General features: G+C 40.8%; 2 protein-coding genes across 2 annotated transcripts; both read right to left on the bottom strand.

The window, feature by feature from the left end:
- Positions 1 to 2173: 2173 nt before the first annotated feature.
- On the bottom strand, positions 2174 to 20801 carry LOC105920519 (nuclear factor 7, brain). Its single transcript, XM_036144198.1, has 3 exons — positions 19453 to 20801; positions 18938 to 18990; positions 2174 to 2830 (listed from the first exon to the last, which is right to left on the bottom strand). The coding sequence occupies exons 1-3, from the start codon at positions 20728 to 20730 to the stop codon at positions 2734 to 2736; spliced, it is 1428 nt and encodes a 475-aa protein (XP_036000091.1). The 5' UTR covers positions 20731 to 20801; the 3' UTR covers positions 2174 to 2733.
- On the bottom strand, positions 9957 to 11366 carry LOC105920515 (zinc-binding protein A33-like). Its single transcript, XM_012856119.2, has one exon. The coding sequence runs from the start codon at positions 11364 to 11366 to the stop codon at positions 9957 to 9959; it is 1410 nt and encodes a 469-aa protein (XP_012711573.2).
- Positions 20802 to 21405: the final 604 nt, after the last annotated feature.

Here is a 21405-nt window from a genome sequence, read left to right on the forward strand (position 1 = left end):
TGGCAGTGAGTGCTCCAGGTCCTTATATAGTAACACTCAAAGACTCCCCTGTTAAACATACCTGATATGGCATTTATGCAGTACAATTAAACTGAAAAAAAGTCATATTTTAGAAAGAAGATAAAGTTACATTCCTCTTTTTGACTTGGAAATATTTCCCCACTTCGCCTTGAACATTTTTCCAAATCTATCAGGTTTTGAGAGCAGCTCTTATCCACAGATATCTTCAGGTGACCCAACAGATGGTCTGTCAATGTTTGTTCCAGGAAATTGCTAAACTTTTTTTCCCTCCCCTGAAGTCACTTTCTGTTAAATTATCTTTTCATCTTCAGCTTTCAATCAGTCAACCAAAGATTCTGAATCAGGGGCGCGGCTATGGGTGGGCCTGGCTGGACATAGGCCCACCCGCTTTGAATCAGGGCTCAACCAATCTAATGACTGTCTTAAAAAGATGAATTATATATATATATATATATATATATATATATATATATATATATATAGAGAGAGAGAGAGAGAGAGAGAGAGAGAGAGAGAGAGAGAGAGAGAGAGAGAATCTGGTTGGGTAACAACTACAAACACAGCCTTCACCATGTGTAATTACACACTTAGAGGTGCCCTTCGCAAATAGGAGAAATTGTATCTGGTCAGGGTGGCGGCTGAGATGACAAACCTGTCGCTATGAAACGAGTCTAAAGGAGCAGGAGCAGAACAGAGTAGAAAATCAGCCGCTGGATCATGTGTAATGACGTAGCGTAACAAGCCCTGCGTGCTTCAGGTGCCGCAGCAGAGTAGAAAAATGTCTGAGCACAGAATAAGTTGATAAAACGCAGCCAAAGTGAGACAAATGACGTTAAAGAGCTGCACTGATAAAGAAACACGTAGATTAATGATATATACAGCGGTGTTTTCACTGCCTTTGTGAAACTGATTATTCTGGTTGTGCCTTTACAGTCAACTGTAAAACTTTCTAGAAAAACAAAAACAAAAGATTGTGTTGTTTTTATGTTATTGAACCGTTTTTGTAGAATGTCTGCAGGCAAACCAATCAAATATTCCCCTTGTTTTAACTATTAACAATATTATGTCTAATAAAAGGAAAAAGACCCTATTTATATCTGAAGAAAAGTCACCTAAATCATGATGCTGTCGCTGCCACATCTCACCATGGGGATGGTGTCCTTTTCAGGATGTGCTGTGTTACTTTGGGTCAAATTTAGCCTTTGAAATTGTGGTCCAAAATTCAAGTCACATTGTCACACAAGGTTTTTAAAAGTTCTAACCGTGGCTGGATGTTTTTTGGGGAATATAACAATTTTACAGCCTAACTTCTTTGTCCAGATGTGGATAAAACAGATTTTTGTTGCTTGTCACATCCAGGACATGGATGAAATGTTTAAAGGAACTTCTGTGCTTCAGGGCTGTATCCCTGGCTGATTTTACTTTGGTCTTTTCAGCCATTTTGGAGATATGTACCTCCAGTTTCTTGTAATGTCACTGATCTCCCATATTTTGTCAAAATTTTATTGACTGTATTTACCTTACATTGAATGCTGTATTTCAGGTAGTCAATACTATAGAATGCTTTACCTCTTCACTAACCCAAGAATATATAATTTGAACTAAACTTGCAATCATGCTGGTTTATGTTTATTGCTACATATGTTTTGAAGCGTTTATATCTGCTGTTTTCTCTTCCTTGTGGCAGCTTTTGTTTTCTGGAAAGCATCTTTAATTCAATTCAATTCAATTTTATTTATATAGCGCCAATTCATGAAACGTGTCATCTCAAGGCACTTCACAAAGTCAAATTCAATGAGATTATACAGATTGGTCAGAAAATGTCCTAAGGCCTTCAGAAAATGTGTTTTTTTATCATTACTTTTAGTTAGGCTTGTTGTAGCAGTGATGTGTTTTAAAAAATTGCCATACTTGTGAAACCTGAAGAATAATCTTATCAATGTGGACACACTCTATATACCTTATGCACCTTTTCCTCCTTTTGGCACCTTCTTTTGTTTATTAAGCCGATGTGCCGAAGTGAATTTCTCCACTGTGAGATCAATAAAGCGTATCTTATCTTATCTTATCTTATCTTATCTTATCTTATCTTATCTTATCTTATCTTATCTTATCTTATCAAATAAAGTTGATTCATAGATCAGTAAAAATGCACACAATAAATCCTTTATTGAGGCTTTTTTAGACATCAGGAAAGTGTTTATGTTGACAAGTTGTTGACCGCCATCTTATAAATATATATTATCAATGTAGTTTTATCGTCAAGACCACACACATGCAGAAAAAAAAGGTTTTTGCTATTAGCTTGTGCTTACAGGAGAAACTAAAAAAGAAACAGGAGTCTGATATAACTTTCTACATCTTAGGATGTTCACATCTTTCCATTCAAAAATGTTACAATAAGTCAGTGGATCCGCTGGGTAAATTCAGAAGAATAAATAAACACATATTGGGTTTACATTTTATCATTTTTGCATATTCTCTAAATGAAAATAAGACAGTGAAGTCTGAACGTGTATGCTGATGGAAATCTACAATTGTTTTACGCAAGGAACAATTAACTTTGTAATAAATATCAGAAAGTGTCTTTTTCTGTTTACATAAGCATCTTAGAAAATCTGTCCAAGAAAAATAATTTAAAACAAGATTTTGCTGACATCAAGAACCACATAAATTGTATGTTCTAAAGTTGAAACCTTCTTTCTGTGATAACTAAAAGTTAATATCAGTTTTACAAAGTGCGATGCTTGAAGGATTCGCTTCACCTGCTCTTCCGACACAGAAATAAGGGAAGAGTTTCTCAGTGAAAGTGTCTCTGTGAGTGTAGATGTGAGACATGTCTTCGGGGTCATAGAAGGACACCTCCCCCCTGTCATAGTCCAGCTGGACTCTGATCCTCTGCAGATTCTGCTTCACAGTGACGATATTATCCTCACCATCGGTGTATTTTCCATCACTGTGAACCAAACACCAGATTCCAAAACTTGGCAAAGCACACGTCTCCCCCTTCCTGTCCACAGACTCTTTCACCAAACCGATGTTCCAGCGAGGATGATCTCCCACCTCCACCTCCCAGCTGTGTCTGCCTGAGCTGAAGCCCTCAGAACCAAAAACATTGGTGTAATTGATGTTTCTCTCTGGATTGTCGGGAAGCTTCTCCTTTGTGTCTCCACGCTTCACGCTGGTCAGATCATCAGACAGGGTGAGCCATCGACTCGCAGTGTTTGGGTCCAGAATGATGGGACTGAAGTAGATTCTCCCCTTGATCCTGTTCCAGACTCTGAAGGACAGGTTGCCCAGGTGTTTGGCCACATCTATCAGAGCTCCTGAGACCAGCTGTGGATCTGACAGTGACCTCTCACCTCTGGCGCTGCTCTCAATTGCTTTATAACCACTGAGGAATGACGCGTTGTCTTTCTGCAGGTCTTCTTTACCAGCAGAGATGCTGTCTGACAGAGAGGAGATCTGCTGCTCGATCCTTTTCAGTTCCCTTTTGATAGTCTTCTTCTTCTGCTCCTCTTCCTCCCACAGAGCTGCCAGTCTGGACTCCTCTTCCTCTTTCAGCAGCTGGTGGAGATTTCTGAACTCGGCTCTGATCTGCTTCTCTGTGGACGACACCTGCTTTGTTATGTGTTCAGTCATCTCGTCGTACGATTTCTCCACTTGCTTGTATTTCTCCTTCTTGTCCTGCAGAGACTTTAAGTCAGATCTCAGCTGCTTCTTCAGCTCACTGACTGCTTGCTCCATAGGAACCACTCTGTGATTCTGGTGGAGAGAAAACTCACAGACGGGACACACAGCTCTCTGCTCGTCCTCACAGAATAAATGAGGAACTTCTGGATGTTTACTGCACAGCCCCATGTTGGCTTGTTTCTTTCTCGCAGATTTAGAAGATCTCTGTCTTCCAGCAAATGAATCAGCCAGTTCTTTCATTGTAGAATATCACTCAGATTCACTATTTAGATCACCCTTTAACAATCTTCTTTTACAAACAGAACAGTTCTTGTTTCTAGAGACACAGAATCTTGTCGCAGATCAGAAAAAAAGGAAATCCTGTTCAGTTTCTTCTCGTCGTTTGTCCCAAAGCAGCAGTGTGAGGACTCACCAAATTAAAAGGTTCTTAACCAGTCTGAATAGGCTCCGGCTAACGCTTCTTTTTCAGCCGTAATCCAACACGCTCTGATGTCGTTTTAACTATGCTCAATAACAAAGAAAATTCCTCTCATTCTGTTTGACAACACAGGGACGTTCTACCAGTCAGACCGGCTCTAGAGATACTTTTTCACTCACAGATAATTGTTTTCCTTCTCTCTCATTTCAGGGTTTTATTTTTTAACCTGTAAAGCGGACATTTTATTTTAATGTTTTATGAAAGAACAGAAGAAGCAAGGAAAAAGAATTAGCTAAGAGGCTTTTTATTTGAAAAAGAAAAGTGAGGTTTGGCACCTAGTTTATGCTGGAGAGTATTTCACTCTCGTCTCGCCGTAAACCTGATGAACAACATTTTTTCTTCGGTTGTAACAGCAAGCTGGTTTCAGTGGGCGGAGATAAAAAAAAAACAATTAATCGTCTGAGCAAACATTCACACTTTAAGTGCTCTTTCTGTATACTTTTAAAACTTAAACAAAATGTATAAAAAATTTAACATCAAAACAACTTTAACCAGAATTGTTGGACGCTCCTATGATATGTATTTATTTATTTTACATGCTACAGTGGTCAAAAGTCTGTGTTGGTGCCATCATTGTAATGGCAGAGATAAGTCACAGAATAAATTCACACTACTGCATTCAGGTGAGCCACCACAAGGGACACGCCACCTCTCTTTTCTTTTGATAAACACAACGGCACTGCGCATGTTCCACAATTGAGAGTTGCACACACTAATGACATCAATGATGAGCACACATCAGAACATTACATGTTAACGCCCCCACTTCCTCTTTCACTGTACAATTCCTATTCAACGCCTTTTTTCAGTTACAAGGTTTAAAAACAACTTGTTTTACATTCCAAACATATAATGCATAAATGTTCCAGGTTTTTTTACTTTGTGCCAGGTTTGGTTAAAATGTCCGCAACCATATCTGCTGCTGAGCGGTACAAAATGTCCATATTTCCATCAACGAGTGCAGATCTGACAAACTGATACTTGATATCAACGTGTTTTCATCTTTGATGAAATACTGGGTTCTTTGACAGAACTGTTGCTGCTTGATTGTCCTCAAATATCGTCACTGGCATGTAACTGCAGTCTTTGCCCATTCCACTCAACAAGTCTACAAGACGTGAACCTTCTTGCTGCTGTTGCTGGCAATGTCATATATTCCACTTCATATGTAGATAGAGCCACAGTTTGTCCTTTCTTTGACTTCCATGAGATATCAGATCCATTTTTATTAAAGCTAAAACAATAACCTGTAATGCTTCTCCTGTCACTCTGATCAGTTGTCCAAAAAATTGTGTTTAAAGCATAAACTCCTGTCCATTGTCCCTTTCAATTATCTCAACACATGTTTTGCTGTTATCAAATTACACTCTCTTGGTTGTGACAAACATTGTGAGAGTTTACTTACAACCCAACCAAGATCAGGCCTTGTGTGTGTTATAAGATATATTAAGCTTTCTACAAGCTCACAATGCGATCTTCGGTCTAAAAGTTCACTTTCACACTCAAAGTTTAACTTCTGTTCACATGGAGTGCATGTAGTACCACGTTCAGTCAAACCAAATCTCAAGTATTTCCGTTATGTGCATTTTTTGGTTCATTGGGCCCGAGCAGCAAAACGCTGCAAAGGCCTATTGTTTCTGTAATGTTTATTATTATTATTATTATTATTATTATTATTATTATTATTATTATTATTATTATTATTATTATTATTATTATAATTCTGCCACCCCAAAGAGGGGCCTTTTTGGGGGCTTTATCAAATTCAAAAACTCACCAAATTTGGCAGATGCATCCAGACTGTTTAAAAAGTTTTGTATTTTAAGGTCGTCACAAAAATCTCCAAAAAATTGCCTCAACGGCGCCACCTAGCAATTTTCAAAGGACCCTTTGCTATTCACTTACTTCATCGTAGAGACATGAAATTTGGTACAGTTGTAGAGCTCACCAAGACGTTCAGAATTTACAATTAATGTCATAGTACAAGTATCACAGGAAATTGGCCATTTTAGATTGAAAGTCTGATTTTGACCCCATTTTTGACGTTTATAACATTGGTATTTGATCAAACTCCTCCTAGGGCAGAGGTCACGGATTAACGGACCAGGGTCCGGATCCGGACCCACCTACTCGCTAATCCGGACCCAACTTGATTTAAAATATTTCTAAATTACTGCATGTTGTCCGACGGCAGTGTCTAGATTTCACTTGCGCTGCTTTGCCTGTTAATATGGTAAAGCCCTCCGGAGCGTCCGGCACCAGGCTGCACGTAATGCAAATTAGCCAATGAGCTGTGTCACTCAGCGTTGCTGCTGTTTAGCTACTTTTAGACACAGAGCGGCAAACCTGTGGCAAGCTGAGTGAGCTGGTGGGCTCTATCAGTTGTCCCATTTTGGTAGGGAGAGTAAGGTGCAGATGCCTCATGTTGAATAGTATTTTCACTCAGTAGAGACTGATAGTCTTTTGACATGAACTCAGTGCCGTTATCTGATCTAATGCACTTCACTGTTCCATAGGAAGATACATCTTTGATAAACCTTTCAGTAGCTCTGATTGTGTCACTTTTAGGTTTTAAAAATAGGCATACATTGCACTTGAAAAATAAGCAGTAAATACTAGTGTATATCGAAATCCTTCTTTTGCAGCAGGCTCAATAGGGCCAGCTAGATCTGTATGCACTAGTTTAGGTCTTCAGTGATCGCTGTAGATAGGCACCAGCCCAACAGTGACCCCGCACAGTGCACAGATAAGTAGGTGTGGACAATGCATGGAAGGATGGACGTATTCATAGAATGGCTCAGGACTCATTGGTACTGGTATTGGTTTCAGTGATTGAAGTTGGTGAAGACCTGGAGAAAGGGATTGAACATGTGTGAGGCATGAGGCTACAATATAGAGCTGGGTTTGGTGGCTGTAATGAAATCAGACAAGAGGAAGATAACAGTAAGAGTCTAAGGCTGAAGCCAAAAGAAATGTGAGACTGTTGCAGAGACTTCCTCCCCAAGGGACTGCCATCACAGCAGGGTGCCTATATTGATATAAAACCAGGCTGCCCCCTGCTCATCTGATAAAAGAAAGTCAGTGCTCAAATCAACTATTGTCCTAATATCAGCTGAATGTTAACTGGACAAGACTTTGACTAACAGAAAACAGACCAAGGGTTATTTAATAAACATTAAATAACTAAAAACATGTGTAATGATACAACAGTCAATTTAATATTTAAATCAAATAATGAAGTAAACAACGGATTCTGCTGTCCAGACAAAATAACTTTACCTAAGATGCCATCTGTGATCAGTTTTGGAAGGTTTGATATCTATTTTAGGCCAGGTTTAACAGTTTGCTGAAACCGTGTCCACAACCAGAGACAGGAAGTCAACAAGATAAATTAAACCACTTGATTCCTTTAAGATCTCAGGATTTAAGTAAAACCTGTTTAGACCTGGACCGGGCTATGGAGGAGTTAGGAAGGTGTGGTTCAAGGTTGCATAAGTAATTTCCCAGTTGTTCACTAATTCCTACTGCACATGTAGACAGAGAAGGAGTAAGTGGCTATTTCAAACCCTGCATTAGTAATAATTTAGTTGAAGTTATTTAATGATCTGGTCCAGAAGAGGCACCGGCTGAAGGTTTCTGGGACTCAAGTCTCCTAGCTTCTCTCTTGGTCTGGTCTATAATGTTCAAACGAGGGAGTAATTGAGTAGGTGTATCAGATTGTAAGAATCCTTTTCATGAATATGAAGGAAACTGGGTTGTTGACCAATAACATAAAATTTCCAGTTTGCCAACTGACTCCTTGCACTGGAAGTAATTGACTGCTAGTATAGTTGAGGGTGTTGACTGCAAATAAGGAGAATGAGTAATCAGACAACCAGCCAGCCACACCTAGGAAGAAGTATTCACTAGACAGATTGGGTAGAGAAAACAAAATGATCTACAGGACAAAAATCACAAGCTATAAAAAGAAAGAGAGTGACTCAAAAACTGTAAGATATATTTTCAGAGCAGAATGTATCTTTGTATCTAACCCCATGTTTTATTGTAATAGCTTGTACGATACATCAATAGCAATGGACAACTTGGAATACATATTTAGTGGGTAATTACATTTATTTATTTATTTAAAATTTTATCCATTTATGTGAATCATCACCAACACGTCTTCCATCTCTGGTGCTGAGGTTGCCGAGGTTGTTAAAACGCTCCTCAATGGCAAGGCCCCGGGGGTGGATGAGATTCACCCTGAGTACCTTAAGGCTCTGGATGTTGTGGGGCTGTGTTGGTTAACGCGGCTCTGCAGCATTGCGTGGACGTCGGGGGCAGTTCCCCTGGATTGGCAGACTGTGGTGGTGGTCCCCCTATTTAAAAAGGGGGACCGGAGGGTGTGTTCCAACTACAGAGGAATCACACTCTTAAGACTCCCTGGTAAGGTCTATTCAGGGGTTCTGGAAATGAAGGTCTGTCGGATAGTCGAATCTCGGATTGAGTAAGAGCAATGGGGTTTTCGTCCTGGCCGTGGAACACTGGATCAGCTCTATACCCTCAGCAGGATCCTGGATGGGGCATGGGAGTTTGCCCAACCAGTCTACATGTGTTTTGTGGATCTGGAGAAGGCATTCGACCGTGTCCCCCGCAGTGTTGTATAAAGTACTGAAATATCGGAGTCAAGTAAAAGTATAGGTACCTCTCCAAAATATGACTTTGGTAAAAGTCCAAGTCACTGACTGAAATGTTACTTGAGTTAAAGTCTTAAAGTATCTGAAATGTCTTGTACTTAAGTATGAAAATTACTGTAAAAATATATGTATTGAAGTAATGTAATAAAAAGTATAAGTAAAAAGTAAAACAAAGCAAATGCAGTTTGAATGACATTTTTTAGATTTTGGTGATATTTGAAAGTCAAATTCACTTGAAATAATATAAACAGCCAAGTGCAGGAATACTTTAGACCAAGTTTAGACAGAAAATACAACTTTTTTGTAAACTTTCAGTTTTCCTTCTTCAAGTAAGGTCAGTGCTGTGCACTTTAAAATTGTACACAACCAAGTGCAGGCAAAATTTAGACCAGGGGGTGTATACTAAGAACATGGTTAATTGATAAACCAGGCTTAGTTAACCTAAAGGAAGTGTTAAACCTGCTAATAGATACACCTGCAGGTATCATTTAGTTCAGAAAATTAGGACTCTCTGCTATTAGATGCTTTACCTATAACACAAGGTTAATTCAACCTGCTTTACCACTGAACCAGCTTCTTATCCCATTGGTGGCGATGAACAAGACCAGGCAAGTCCCGACTTTGTCGCAGTTAATCAGTAGGTGGGGTCAAAACACTTGCGTGCGTGAGTCTCTCTCTCTCTTTTTGTAACGAGTAACTAAACCAAACATTAAAAATGTATTGGAGTAAAAGTATGTAATTAAGTTCAGAAATATAGTGAAGTAAAAGTAAAAGTTATCAAACAATGTTATACTCAAGAAAAGTATAAAGTACTCCAAAATATACTTAAGTACAGTAGTGAAGTATTTTTACTTCGTTACTATACAACACTGGTCCCCCGAGGGATCCTGTGGGGGGTACTCCGGGAGTATGGAGTAACTGGGCCCTTTAATAAGGGCTGTCAGGTCTCTGTATGACCGGTGTCAGAGTCTGGTCCGCATTGCCGCCAGTAAGTCGGACTTGTTTCCGGTGAGGGTTGCCCTTTGTCACCGATTCTGTTAATTTTTCTGAATTGAAAAACGTAACTTTAAACTTCAAAAAGAACTTTAACAGATTTTGAGATCAGAAGTTTTGGGATCAGCAGCTTTTTCAACACCTAAATAAGGGAAGAGTTTTTCAGTGAAAGTGTCTCTCTGAGTGTAGATGTGAGACATGTCTTCAGGGTCGTAGAAGGACACCTCCCCCCTGTCATAGTCCAGCTGAACTCTGATCTTCTGGAGATTCTTCTTCCCTGTGACAGTCTTATCAGAACCATTAGTGTATTTTCCATTACGATGAAGTAAACACCAGATTCCATATTTTGATGAAGGATATAACTTTCCCTTTCTGTCAACTGACTCTTTAACATAACCGATATTCCAGACAGGATGATTTCCCACCTCCACCTCCCAGCTGTGTTTCCCTGAGATAAAGCCCTCAGAACCAAAAACAGAGGGGTACTTAGTGTTTCTCTCTGGATTATCAGGAAGCTGCTGCTCTGTGTCTCCACATCTCACACTGGCCAGATCATCAGACAGGTAGAGCCTTCCACTCGCAGTGTTTGGGTCCAGAATGACAGGACTGAAGTGGACCTTGTCCTTCATCTTCTCCCAGACTCTGAAGGACAGGTTGCCCAGGTGTTTGGCCACATCTATCAGAGCTCCTGAGACCAGCTGTGGATCTGACAGTGACCTCTGACCTCTGGCTCTGCTCTGAGTGGCTTTATAACTGCTGAGGAACGACACGTTGTCTTTCTGCAGGTCTTCTTCAACAGCAGAGATGCTGTCTGACAGAGAGGAGATCTGCTCCTGGATCCTCTTCATCTCTCTGCTGATAGTCTTACTCTTCTGCTCCTCTTCCTCCCTCAGAGCTGCCAGTCTGGACTCCTCTTCCTCTCTCAGGAACTGGTGGAGATTGTTGAATTCTGCTCTGATCTGTCTCTCTGTGGACAACAGCTGCTTCTTGGAGTGTTGAATCACATCCTCGTATGTTTTCTCCACCTGTTTGTGTTTGTTCCTCTTGTCCTGCAGAGACTTTAAGTCAGATTTCAGCTGCTTTTTCAGCTCACTGACTGCTTGTTCTATAGGAACCACTTTGTGACTCTGATGGAGAGAAAACTCACAGACACGACACACAGCTCTATGCTCGTCTTTACAGAACAGTTTAGGGTCTTCTTGGTGTTTGCTGCAGACCACCATCAGATGCTTTGCTCCTTTATCTGCCTCAGATGATTCAGATTTCTGTCTTTCTGTAAAAGAGTCAGCCAGTTCCTTCAGAGTGAAGTTTACTGCTGGAAAATCATTGGAAGATTTTCTTTTACAGATGGGACAGTTCTTGTTTCCAGCTTGTTCCCAGAATTTTTGCAGGCAGCTTGAACAGAAGCTGTGGTTGCAGCTCAGAGACACAGGATCTCTGAAAGTCTCTGAACACACATGGCAGCTCAGGTAACTTTCAACAAGAGCAATTTTCTCAGCCATTTTGGATTTAAGTATTTCAACAGCCAAACTCACCAAAAGTTTCAGCTGCTTCTTCTTAAAATCTTCCAAATATTTCCGTGTTTATTCAGCAGAGATCAAAGCACCCAGTGATAGTGTCTCAGCTCCGTTCGATAATGCCTGAAAACACTTTCAGTTTTACCTGTCAGTGACGAGTTAAATCAAAGAATTTGTCATATCCGTTTATCTCTAGCAGGTGGTGCTGTGGGAACATCTTTCACGGCTGAACATGCAGCTGATTATTACCATGAACATGTCTATGATTATTACAACCTAGAAATAAAACAGTTTAAAGGTTTTCTTTTATTATTTTCGGCACAGGTTAAAACCAACATGAATGTTTATTTTCTCACTTTTTAACTTACATTGTAAGGTTACAATATAAAAAAACTAATTAATTTGTGGAAATCAAACATTTTTAAAGGCAGGATTTTACTATCATTATGTTGCCTCTAGGTAAATATTTTGCCTTAAATACGTTTTTTCTAACATGCTTGGTTTTAATCAGACTATAACATAAATGCATATAAAAATATCAATATCACAGCAATTTTAAAGTATGTTACACAACATTTTTTATTTTGGGCCAAGAAACTATTAGTCATTATCTTTTAAAGTTATTTGTTGATATCCTGCCCTGCGACAGACTGGCGACCTGTCCAGGGTGTACCCCCCCTCTCGCCCAGTGGATGCTGGAGATAGGCACCAGCAGCCCCCGCGACCAAATGAGGGATTAAGCGGGTTGGAAAATGGATGGATGGATGTTGATATCCTCAGAGCAATAAAATACATGATGCTCTAAAAGATTTATGATGGAAATTTATCAGAAAAGTCACAAAATATTTGTACAAAATTTCTGTCTATAGCTTAATTTAATCATAACTCTAAATAAACTTTAATTTCAGTCACACGTTGAACATATAAAGAACTTGAAGATCAAACTAGGGTGTTTCTTTTGAAGTAAATCTTGCTTTTCTTTCAGTGCAGGAAGCATCTTGTCTTAAGGACCTTTCTGTCTCTCTTAGATTACTGTGATGTTGTTTCTATCTACCCAAGGGTTCCTGTCCCAGGAGATAAAAAAAAAATGGGCACAGCAGAGTTGGTGAGTCAGAGAGGGCTGTATTTATTGCCATGTTTATGTCTGTTTGTGTGTATGCATTTGTGCATCAGTATGGGCCCATGACTGTTCAGCCACCACCCCCTCAAGCCACAGTCTTAGATGGTATGTTTATCAGCAGTTCAGGAGACCACTGTTCCAGGTTACAGGTATCATGGAAGGGGCAGGCGGGGGTAGAGCATCTTGTTTGCATAACATCAAGGAGAGTTTGAGATAACCAGCCTCCAAGGCCAGCATCGGGTGCCGAATTTAGATAACAAGGAAATTGTTTTGTCTCAGGCTGACTGTGAAATTTGTATCAGCCTTCATGTTTTTGCTGGTCCGTCTTCTTGGCAAGTCCCAAACAGCCACATTTGTTAGTATTTCTGCCCTATATTGAGTTTATACTTCCTGAAGGTCTATTCCATTTCTTCATTGAGTTCAGACCATAGCGTGCATGCCATGCTGTGCCAGGAATGCATCTAGCTTGCGGTATTGCTCACAAGACATCTGACTCTGGGTGTTCAAAGCTCAGTTTAAGCCATCACAGATTCCCATCAGCCTCACCATGGCCAGCGCAGCTGCCGAGATCTTCCATTTTTGCCGAAATACCGCTCAGTTTAAGCCATCACAGATTCCCAGCAGCCTTACCATGGCCAGCGCAGCCGCCGGGATCTTCCATATTTGCCGAAATACCAGATAACAGCCAGCTCCAAACAGCAGAAATCCTGTTATCATTAATAGAATTATGTGCTCATCTTCCACGTCCTTGATGGACTTCCCTAAGGAATCGAGAGTGTATCCAGCTGCATGTGTTCCTTCAGGACAGCTGGGCTGCCCTGCGTCTGGTCTTCTCGTTGAGAAAATTTTATTAAATGCGTTGACCAGATCCATGGTTTTTAATTGGGATTATTTGTAGAAAAAGGCTCTGAAAGAGTTACAAAGTGGTATACAGACAGAGAAGCATAAGCAGGAGACATTTGGGCAGGAGGGGAGCAGAAAAAGCATCTGCTTTCAAATTATACAGATTGGACAATATGTTTCCTATCTAAGGAAAACCAGAAGATTGCATCCAGTTTCTTGATTTCCTGGAAGGCCGCTTCATGTTTCGACAACCAGTACCAGAGAACGTCCTTGTCGAGTAGCCGCCGCAACCGCTCACACACCTCTGATAGGTGTGGCACGAACTTTGCAACATCCAGACTGCCTACACATCGGGGGGGGCACATTCTCAACTGCCCATGTTTTCAGGGTCTGGTCGCAGGTCGTCTTCAGATAGAATGTGTCCATGAAACATCACCTCCTTGACTTTGGCTGTCTAATGTACATGATCACAAGGCCTGCAAGAGGGCTCTTGCCTGAATGGAGCTCTCTGTTGACGTTTGTAGGTAATAGGTAACTTCTCATCAGAGCGAACAAAAGCCACATGTGTCGTACCCCAAGGTTAAATCCTGTGACCCTTTCTATTCAATATCTATATGCTCCTACAAGCCGAGGTTCTAACTTGAAACAAGATAGTTACTATAACAATGTGGATGATACACGTGTTCTACATTACGATTTCACCAGGTGAATCTGTACCTATCCATGCACTGAATGAATGCTTTGAACAAATTAATGTGCTATTACGCACTGTTACTTAATGATTAAAAGGTGGAGCAGCTGGTGGGCTGGTGCAGTGACAACAACCTGATCCTGAATGTGGAGAAGACGAAGGAGCTCATCGTCGACGTGGGATTTCAATGACATGTCTTGGTCAAGAGTGGCGCTTGGCTGCAAGGGCCGATCGACGCCGCTTGCGGCTTTAATTGTTACTGTTATTGTTCAGTTAGTGGGTTAAAACATAAAAACACAGACACAACTGTTCAAATAATGCTGAATAAAACAATCAAGTAGTTTTAAGTTATTGATCGTATGATTATACTGTTACACATTAATCTATGGGTTTGTTTATCAGTGTAGATCTGGCAGATATCTGAGTCTTCTTACCACAAAAGGTGGAGTTCATTCATGAACTAGTTGGTTTCCCGTCACTGACCCAACTTTTAATTCCGGTTCACTGGCAACAGGACTGAAGTCAGGATGTTCGGAAGAATTTCCAGGACCTTCATGATTCTTGTTTTATTTGCTCTAAAACAGGCTCTGATGTGTTTTTAACTAGTTTCTGACTTTATCGTCTTCTTCTTTATCTGCTTTGGTTAAACTGAATTATCTCAGTAATTAATGTAATGTTAATCTTAAAACAGGATGATGACTTGTTTCTGACCAGAACCAGAGCTGCACTTTGATCCTCCGAACAAATCTAACTTCCTGCAGTCTGAGCTTTATGATCCTCTTACCTGGAGGAGCTGCAAGAGCTCTGCAGGCTGCAAAGAGACCAGAAACATCTGGACCAGGTCAGGTTCTGGATCCAGTTTACTGTGAGGCACAACAGAACTGCTATCAGAAACAGTTCTCCATTAATCCACTCTCTGCTGGTGAATATGAACTGATTCTGATAAAACAGGTGTCATCAGAGGTGATGACACCTCTGATGTCATCACCCTCAGCACGGGCTCCCCTCAGGGCTGCGTCCTGAGCCCCCTGCTGTTCACTCTGATGACTCATGACTGCGTCCCCAGGTTCATCACCAATCACATTATGAAGTTTGCAGACGACACGACGGTAGTGGGCCTGATCAGAGACAACCAGGACTACAGAGAGGAGGTGGAGAAGCTGGATGGCTGGTGCAGAGACAACAGCCTGATCCTGAACGTGGAGAAGATGAAGGAGATCATCGTCGACTTCAGGAAGAACCGGCCCCACCACGCTCCACTGCTCATCAACAGCTCAGCTGTGGAGGTGGTCAGCAGCACCAAGTTCCTGGGCGTGCACATCACGGACAACCTCACCTGGTCTGTGAACACCACATCACTGGTGAAGAGGGCACAGAAGCGCCTGTACTTCCTGCGGAGGATGAGGAGAGCCCACCTGCCCTCGCCCATCCTCACGACCTTCTATAGAAGCACCATAGAGAGCATTCTGACCAGCAGTCTCTCTGTTTGGTGTGGAGGCTGCAGTGCCTCCGACTGGAAGAACGTGAGGAGAGTGTTGAGGACAGCAGAAGGGACAGCAGCTCCTCTTCCCTCCATCAAGGACTTTTCATCACAGTGCTGTGTGTCCCGAGCCCGTAACATCATCTGGGACCTCTCACACCCCCACCATGGACTGTTCTCCCTGCTGCCTTCTGGGAAGAGGTTCCGCAGCTTCCACTGCAGGTCCACCAGGTTCTGCAAAAGCTTTTTCCCCGTTGCCATCAGACTGTTGAACTCCCGAAACTGCTGAAGCCCCAAATGGACTCGCCGCAAAACGCAAAATGGACTCTGTACCACATTCGGATATTGCACATTTGCACATATGCCATCAGACCGTTGAACTGCAGAAAGTTGGACCCTGAACTGCTGAAGACACAAAATGGACACTGTAATTTACTGAGATTTACTGCATTTTACCGTGATTTTCCAAGCTGTATGCAAGCGAAATTTCGTTCTGTACGCACCAGTGGCGGCTGGCCAGTAGGGGGCGCTCGGGCGCCGCCCCCTTTAAATCGTTTAGATAATAAATGATTTCTGAACTGCAAAGTACTTAGAAATGTATTTATTCATACTGTGTGTCCAATAGACATGTTAGAATTTATTAAAATAGTAAATACATAATTCTATTTAATTGCTCACATTGTGCACACTTCCTATGTGCAGGGCGCCGGTCTAATGGGAGTGAATGTAGCCGCGTCAACTTTGGCAAGCACGTGATCTGAGGCTGACTTTTAATTGGTTATCTAGGGTTTTGCATAGGGGCGCACTGCTCTGCGTCCCGGACACACCTATTCTGTTGCGTCATTACTGGTAGAGTGTCAGTACTGGCTAATTTTTTTTAAAACTTTGTGTGATTGGACAATCCCCGATTCGACTCAGCTCAGCTGCAGTTCGTTAGGTTGATTCACGGTTATGCTTGCAAAGTTGAGTAGTTTCAAAATGAGAGAAAATTCTGTTTTGTCTTTACAAAAAAATGCTTTTACAAAGCGTTCACTTGAAGAAAAAAAACAGGATAAAGGAGCTTGGACCAGATCGTCTTAATTTACAAATTCAGCAGCAGGCAAGTGATCTCTCCACTCCATGGTTGGATAAAGCAGTGTAGCTAGTAGTCAGCCAGTGAAGAAGCGTCGGACACTCAGTGTAGAAGACCATGAAAGGATTGCTGCAGAGGTGAGTTGTTGTGGAAAATCACTGTTACACTGGTTTATAGTAATGTTATTTAATATATTAGGAAGATGTGCTTTGTAGTTAGAAATACCTTTAGTTGTGTCTATGCTGTGTAGGTATGTTGATGTAATGTTTGTCAGCAAGATATTTTATTATTTAAGTTGTACTGAAGTTTATGGGTAATGGGGAATAAAACATTTGGTTACTGAATTTTGTATAATCTTGTCCCACAAAAATGCTGTAACACATTTCATAACACAGCCTTAAAAAATGGCAGCAAATGTTATTAAAATCAGGAAAACAATCTAGAAGAAGTCTTTTCAGAAACTGTCACGCTCTTGAAGATCCTCATCACCACACCCATGACCACAGCAGAAGCTGAAAGGTGCTTTTCAACTCTGAAAAGAATCAAGACTTTTCTGAGAAACTCAATGACTCAGGACAGGCTGAATGCATTGGCCATGTTGTCAATGGAGAAAAGACTAGTCACAGAGATGACTGACTTTAACAATTAAGAATATAATTGAGAAATTTGCTGGGCAGAAGGAAAGGAGGGCAAAATTCATGTTCAAATAGTGCTATTTTTTAAGATTTGCTTTGTTTGTTTTTCATTTGTTTGTTTGTGTGCGCCCCCCTCAGTTTTTTTAGCACCAGCCGCCACTGGTACGCACTCTGTGCATGCAGGATGACAAATAAAGTTGTCTAAGCCTAAGTCTAAATGTTTTAGGAGAAAAAAACCTTTGTGATTTAAAGCTTTACATCACCATAAATAATAACTGGACTAATGGAACTGGCTGCTGGTTCTGACCGTGATTTGAAGTCCAGTGAACTACAGAGTTTTTTCCTCAACAGTCAAAGTGAACTAAATAAAGGTGTTGAACAACTAAAGAAACCTAAAGTAACCAGCAAAGATGATTTTCAGCAGCAGTTTGAATATCATGGAAATAACTTTTACATTGAGGAAAAGAAAACAAATAATCAGTGAGCAGAAAACAGTCAGAGAGAGAAAACTGGATCCAAATGTTTATTTTAAGAGGTTTACTGCTAAAACTAATCATTACAATAATTAAAAACAAGACTAACAAGATAACCCGGTTAAGAAAGCCGAGATCATTGTGTCGTTTCTTGTGTTAATGTCATGATTTGGGGTTTTGTTATTGGTTTATTTTGTACTTCTTTCTATTTTACCGATTCTGTCTTAGGTTTAGGTTCTGTTTTTAGTTTTGGTTTATGGAATAGTTTGAGTTTTGTTGTGGTTTGCTTTTGTCCTTTATTTTATATTATCAGTCAGGGTTCTGCAAGCTTTTAGTTCAGTTCTGTTCACCTGCCAGCTCACCTCCCTGTTTTCACCCAATCAGTTTGTCACTCCCATGTCAGCAGTCACCAACCTATCAGTTCGGTTCTGTCAGTCACTTCCTTGCCTCTGATTAGTTCCACCTGTTTTTCTGTAATTAGTTTCTACTCAATTCACCTGCTCACTCCTCTACTTATACCTGCCTCTGTCTCCTGCACTGGGCCAGCTCATTGTTCTTTATGAGCCCTTGGTGAGTTTTGTCCAGGATTCCCTTTGTGTGTTTCTGTTGACATTACCCAATTGCCTCTTTTTTGACTTCTGAGCCACCCTGTATCCTGATCCTGTTTTTCCTGCCCTGTTCCGACTGCTTGCCTGTTATTGACTGACCTGATTCTGTTTCTGGAGAACCTGAGCTTGCCTTATCCCTGTTGTATTCCTGCCTGTTTTGGACTGCCTATCGTGTACAGGAGTTTGGACTGTAATTCTGACCACTGAGTTTTGCCTGCCCCTGTATTGTTTAAGATCGCCTCCATTAAAACCTGGTTATTCCACGTACCTCGCTTGTTGTTGGCTGAATACTGGGTCCTCCTGTCTCCGATTCGTGGTCTCCTGGTTTTACAATCACAGACTTTGAAAATTATATAAAGATGTTTTGATTTTCAGTTATTTTCTAGTTATCCTTTCTGGTTGTTGGTTTCAGATTAAAAGTATAAAACTTTACAAATGATTAAATATGTTAATAAAATATTTTGAAATAAAGTCTGACTGAAAATAGAAACACCAATCAAAAAATATTTTTTTTTCAGAGAACTCAAACACACACATTTAGAAAGAAATCTCAGTTTGACAGATTTTGAGATCAGAAGTTTTGGCATCAGCAGCTTCTCCAACTTCTAAATAAGGGAAGAGTTTCTCAGTGAATGTGTCTCTGTGAGTGTAGATGTGAGACATGTCTTCAGGGTCGTAGAAGGACACCTTCCCCCTGTCATAGTCCAGCTGGACTCTGATCTTCTGGAGATTCTTATTATTATTATTTTATAATTATTATTTTATACTAGTTTCACAAAAATAAAAACACTCATCAAATGATAAAGATGTTTTGATTTTCAAAAAAAGTTAGTCATGTTGTCCTGTTGTTAACTTCTAATTAAAGTTTTAAACCTCAAAATTAATAATAAAAAATGTGTTCATTAACAAATTAAAACAAAGGTTGGTCTGACTGCAAATAGAAAGATCTAAAAATGCAAAAAAATATATCAGAGAATTTTAAAAGCACAATTTTGATGTTTAAACAGAAATCTCAGTTTGACAAATTTTGAGTTCAGAAGTTTTAGCATCAGCAGCAGGACAAGCACTGAAAAAAGGGAAGAGTTTCTCAGTGAAAGTGTCTCTGTGAGTGTAGATGTGAGACATGTCTTCAGAGTCGTAGAAGGACACCTCCCCCCTGTCATAGTCCAGCTGGACTCTGATCTTCTGGAGATTCTTCTTCACTGTGAGAGTCTTACCAGCACCATTAGTGTATTTTCCATCACGATGAAATAAACACCAGATTCCATATTTTGGTGAAACATATGACTCTCCCTTCCTGTCAACTGACTCTTTAACACAACCGATATTCCAGCGAGGATGGTCTCCCACCTCCACCTCCCAGCTGTGTTTCCCTGAGATGAAGCCCTCAGAACCAAAAACATTGGCGTAATTAGTGTTTCTCTCTGGATTATCAGGAAGCTGCTGCTTTGTGTCTCCATTCCTCACACTGGTCAGATCATCAGACAGGTAGAGAAATCCATTTGCAGTGTTTGGGTCCAGAATGACAGGACTGAAGTGGACCTTCTCCTTCATCTTCTCCCAGACTCTGAAGGACAGGTTGCCCAGGTGTTTGGCCACATCTATCAGAGCTCCTGAGACCAGCTGTGGATCTGACAGTGACCTCTGACCTCTGGCTCTGCTCTGAGTGGCTTTATAACTGCTGAGGAACGACACGTTGTCTTTCTGCAGGTCTTCTTCAACAGCAGAGATGCTGTCTGACAGAGAGGAGATCTGCTCCTGGATCCTCTTCATCTCTCTGCTGATAGTCTTCCCCTTCTGCTCCTCTTCCTCCCTCAGAGCTGCCAGTCTGGACTCCTCTTCCTCTTTCAGGAACTGGTGGAGCTTGTTGAACTCTGCTCTGATCTGTCTCTCTGTGGACAACAGCTGCTTCTTGGAGTGTTGAATCACATCCTCGTATGTTTTCTCCACCTGTTTATGTTTTTTCCTCTTGTCCTGCAGAGACTTTAAGTCAGATCTCAGCTGCTCCTTCAGCTCACTGACTGCTTGTTCTATAGGAACCACTTTGTGACTCTGGTGGAGAGAAAACTCACAGACAGGACACACAGCTCTCTGCTCGTCTTCACAGAACAGTTTAGGGTCTTCTTGGTGTTTGCTGCAGACCACCATCAGCTGCTTTGCTCCTTTTTCTGCCTCAGATGATCCAGATTTCTGTCTTCCTGTAAAAGAGTCAGCCAGGTCCTTCAGAGTGAAGTTTACTGCTGGATAATCCTTGGAAGATCTTCTTTTACAGATGGGACAGTTCTTGTTTCCAGCTAGTTCCCAGAATTTCTGCAGGCAGCTTGAACAGAAGCTGTGGTTGCAGCTCAGAGACACAGGATCTCTGAAAGTCTCTGAACACACATGGCAGCTCAGGAAACTTTCAACAAGAGCGACTTTCTCAGCCATTTTGGATTGAATTATTTCAACAGCCAAACTCACCAAAAGTTTCAGCTGCTTCTTCTCAAAATCTTCCAAATATTTCCGTGTTCATTCAGCAGAGATCTGACACCCAGTAATGGCGTCTCAGCTCAGTTCAATAACGTCTGAATTTCCTTGCTGTACTTTAACCTTTGGACCTCGTGTTAAATCAAACAACCTGCTGTATCAGTTTATCTCCAGCAGGAGATACAGCAGTGGTGCTGTCTGAACTTCTTTCACAGCTGAAATAAAACAGTTGAAATCTTTTGTTTTCTATTTTTACAAAGTTGAAAACTGACTTAAACGTTTACTTGAATTGTCTTGTTACTGAAATGGGCTCTACAAACAAACTTGCTTTGCCTTACTTGCTATTTTAACCTGCTTTGTAACATTACATTATAAATTAAACAAATACATTTTGTGTGCTGGTGAAGATTTTCAATCATCCAGGACATGGTCATTCCAAAAAAGTAAAAAAAAAAACAAACTGGAAATTCCTTCCCGAAATTTGAAGACGTTTTGCTTCCCATCCAGAAAGCTTTCTCAATTCAAAATGTCTGGAGTTATGTGGAGTTCAAAGCTTTATAGTACTGCCCAGCAAAGGCTTTGTAATGGCTTAAGTAACATGCAAATTGAAACAAAACAGGTCCACCTCTTAGTAAT

This window comes from Fundulus heteroclitus, chromosome 12 (genome assembly GCF_011125445.2).
Source record: "Fundulus heteroclitus isolate FHET01 chromosome 12, MU-UCD_Fhet_4.1, whole genome shotgun sequence".
In the NCBI taxonomy this organism is placed as follows: domain Eukaryota; kingdom Metazoa; phylum Chordata; class Actinopteri; order Cyprinodontiformes; family Fundulidae; genus Fundulus; species Fundulus heteroclitus.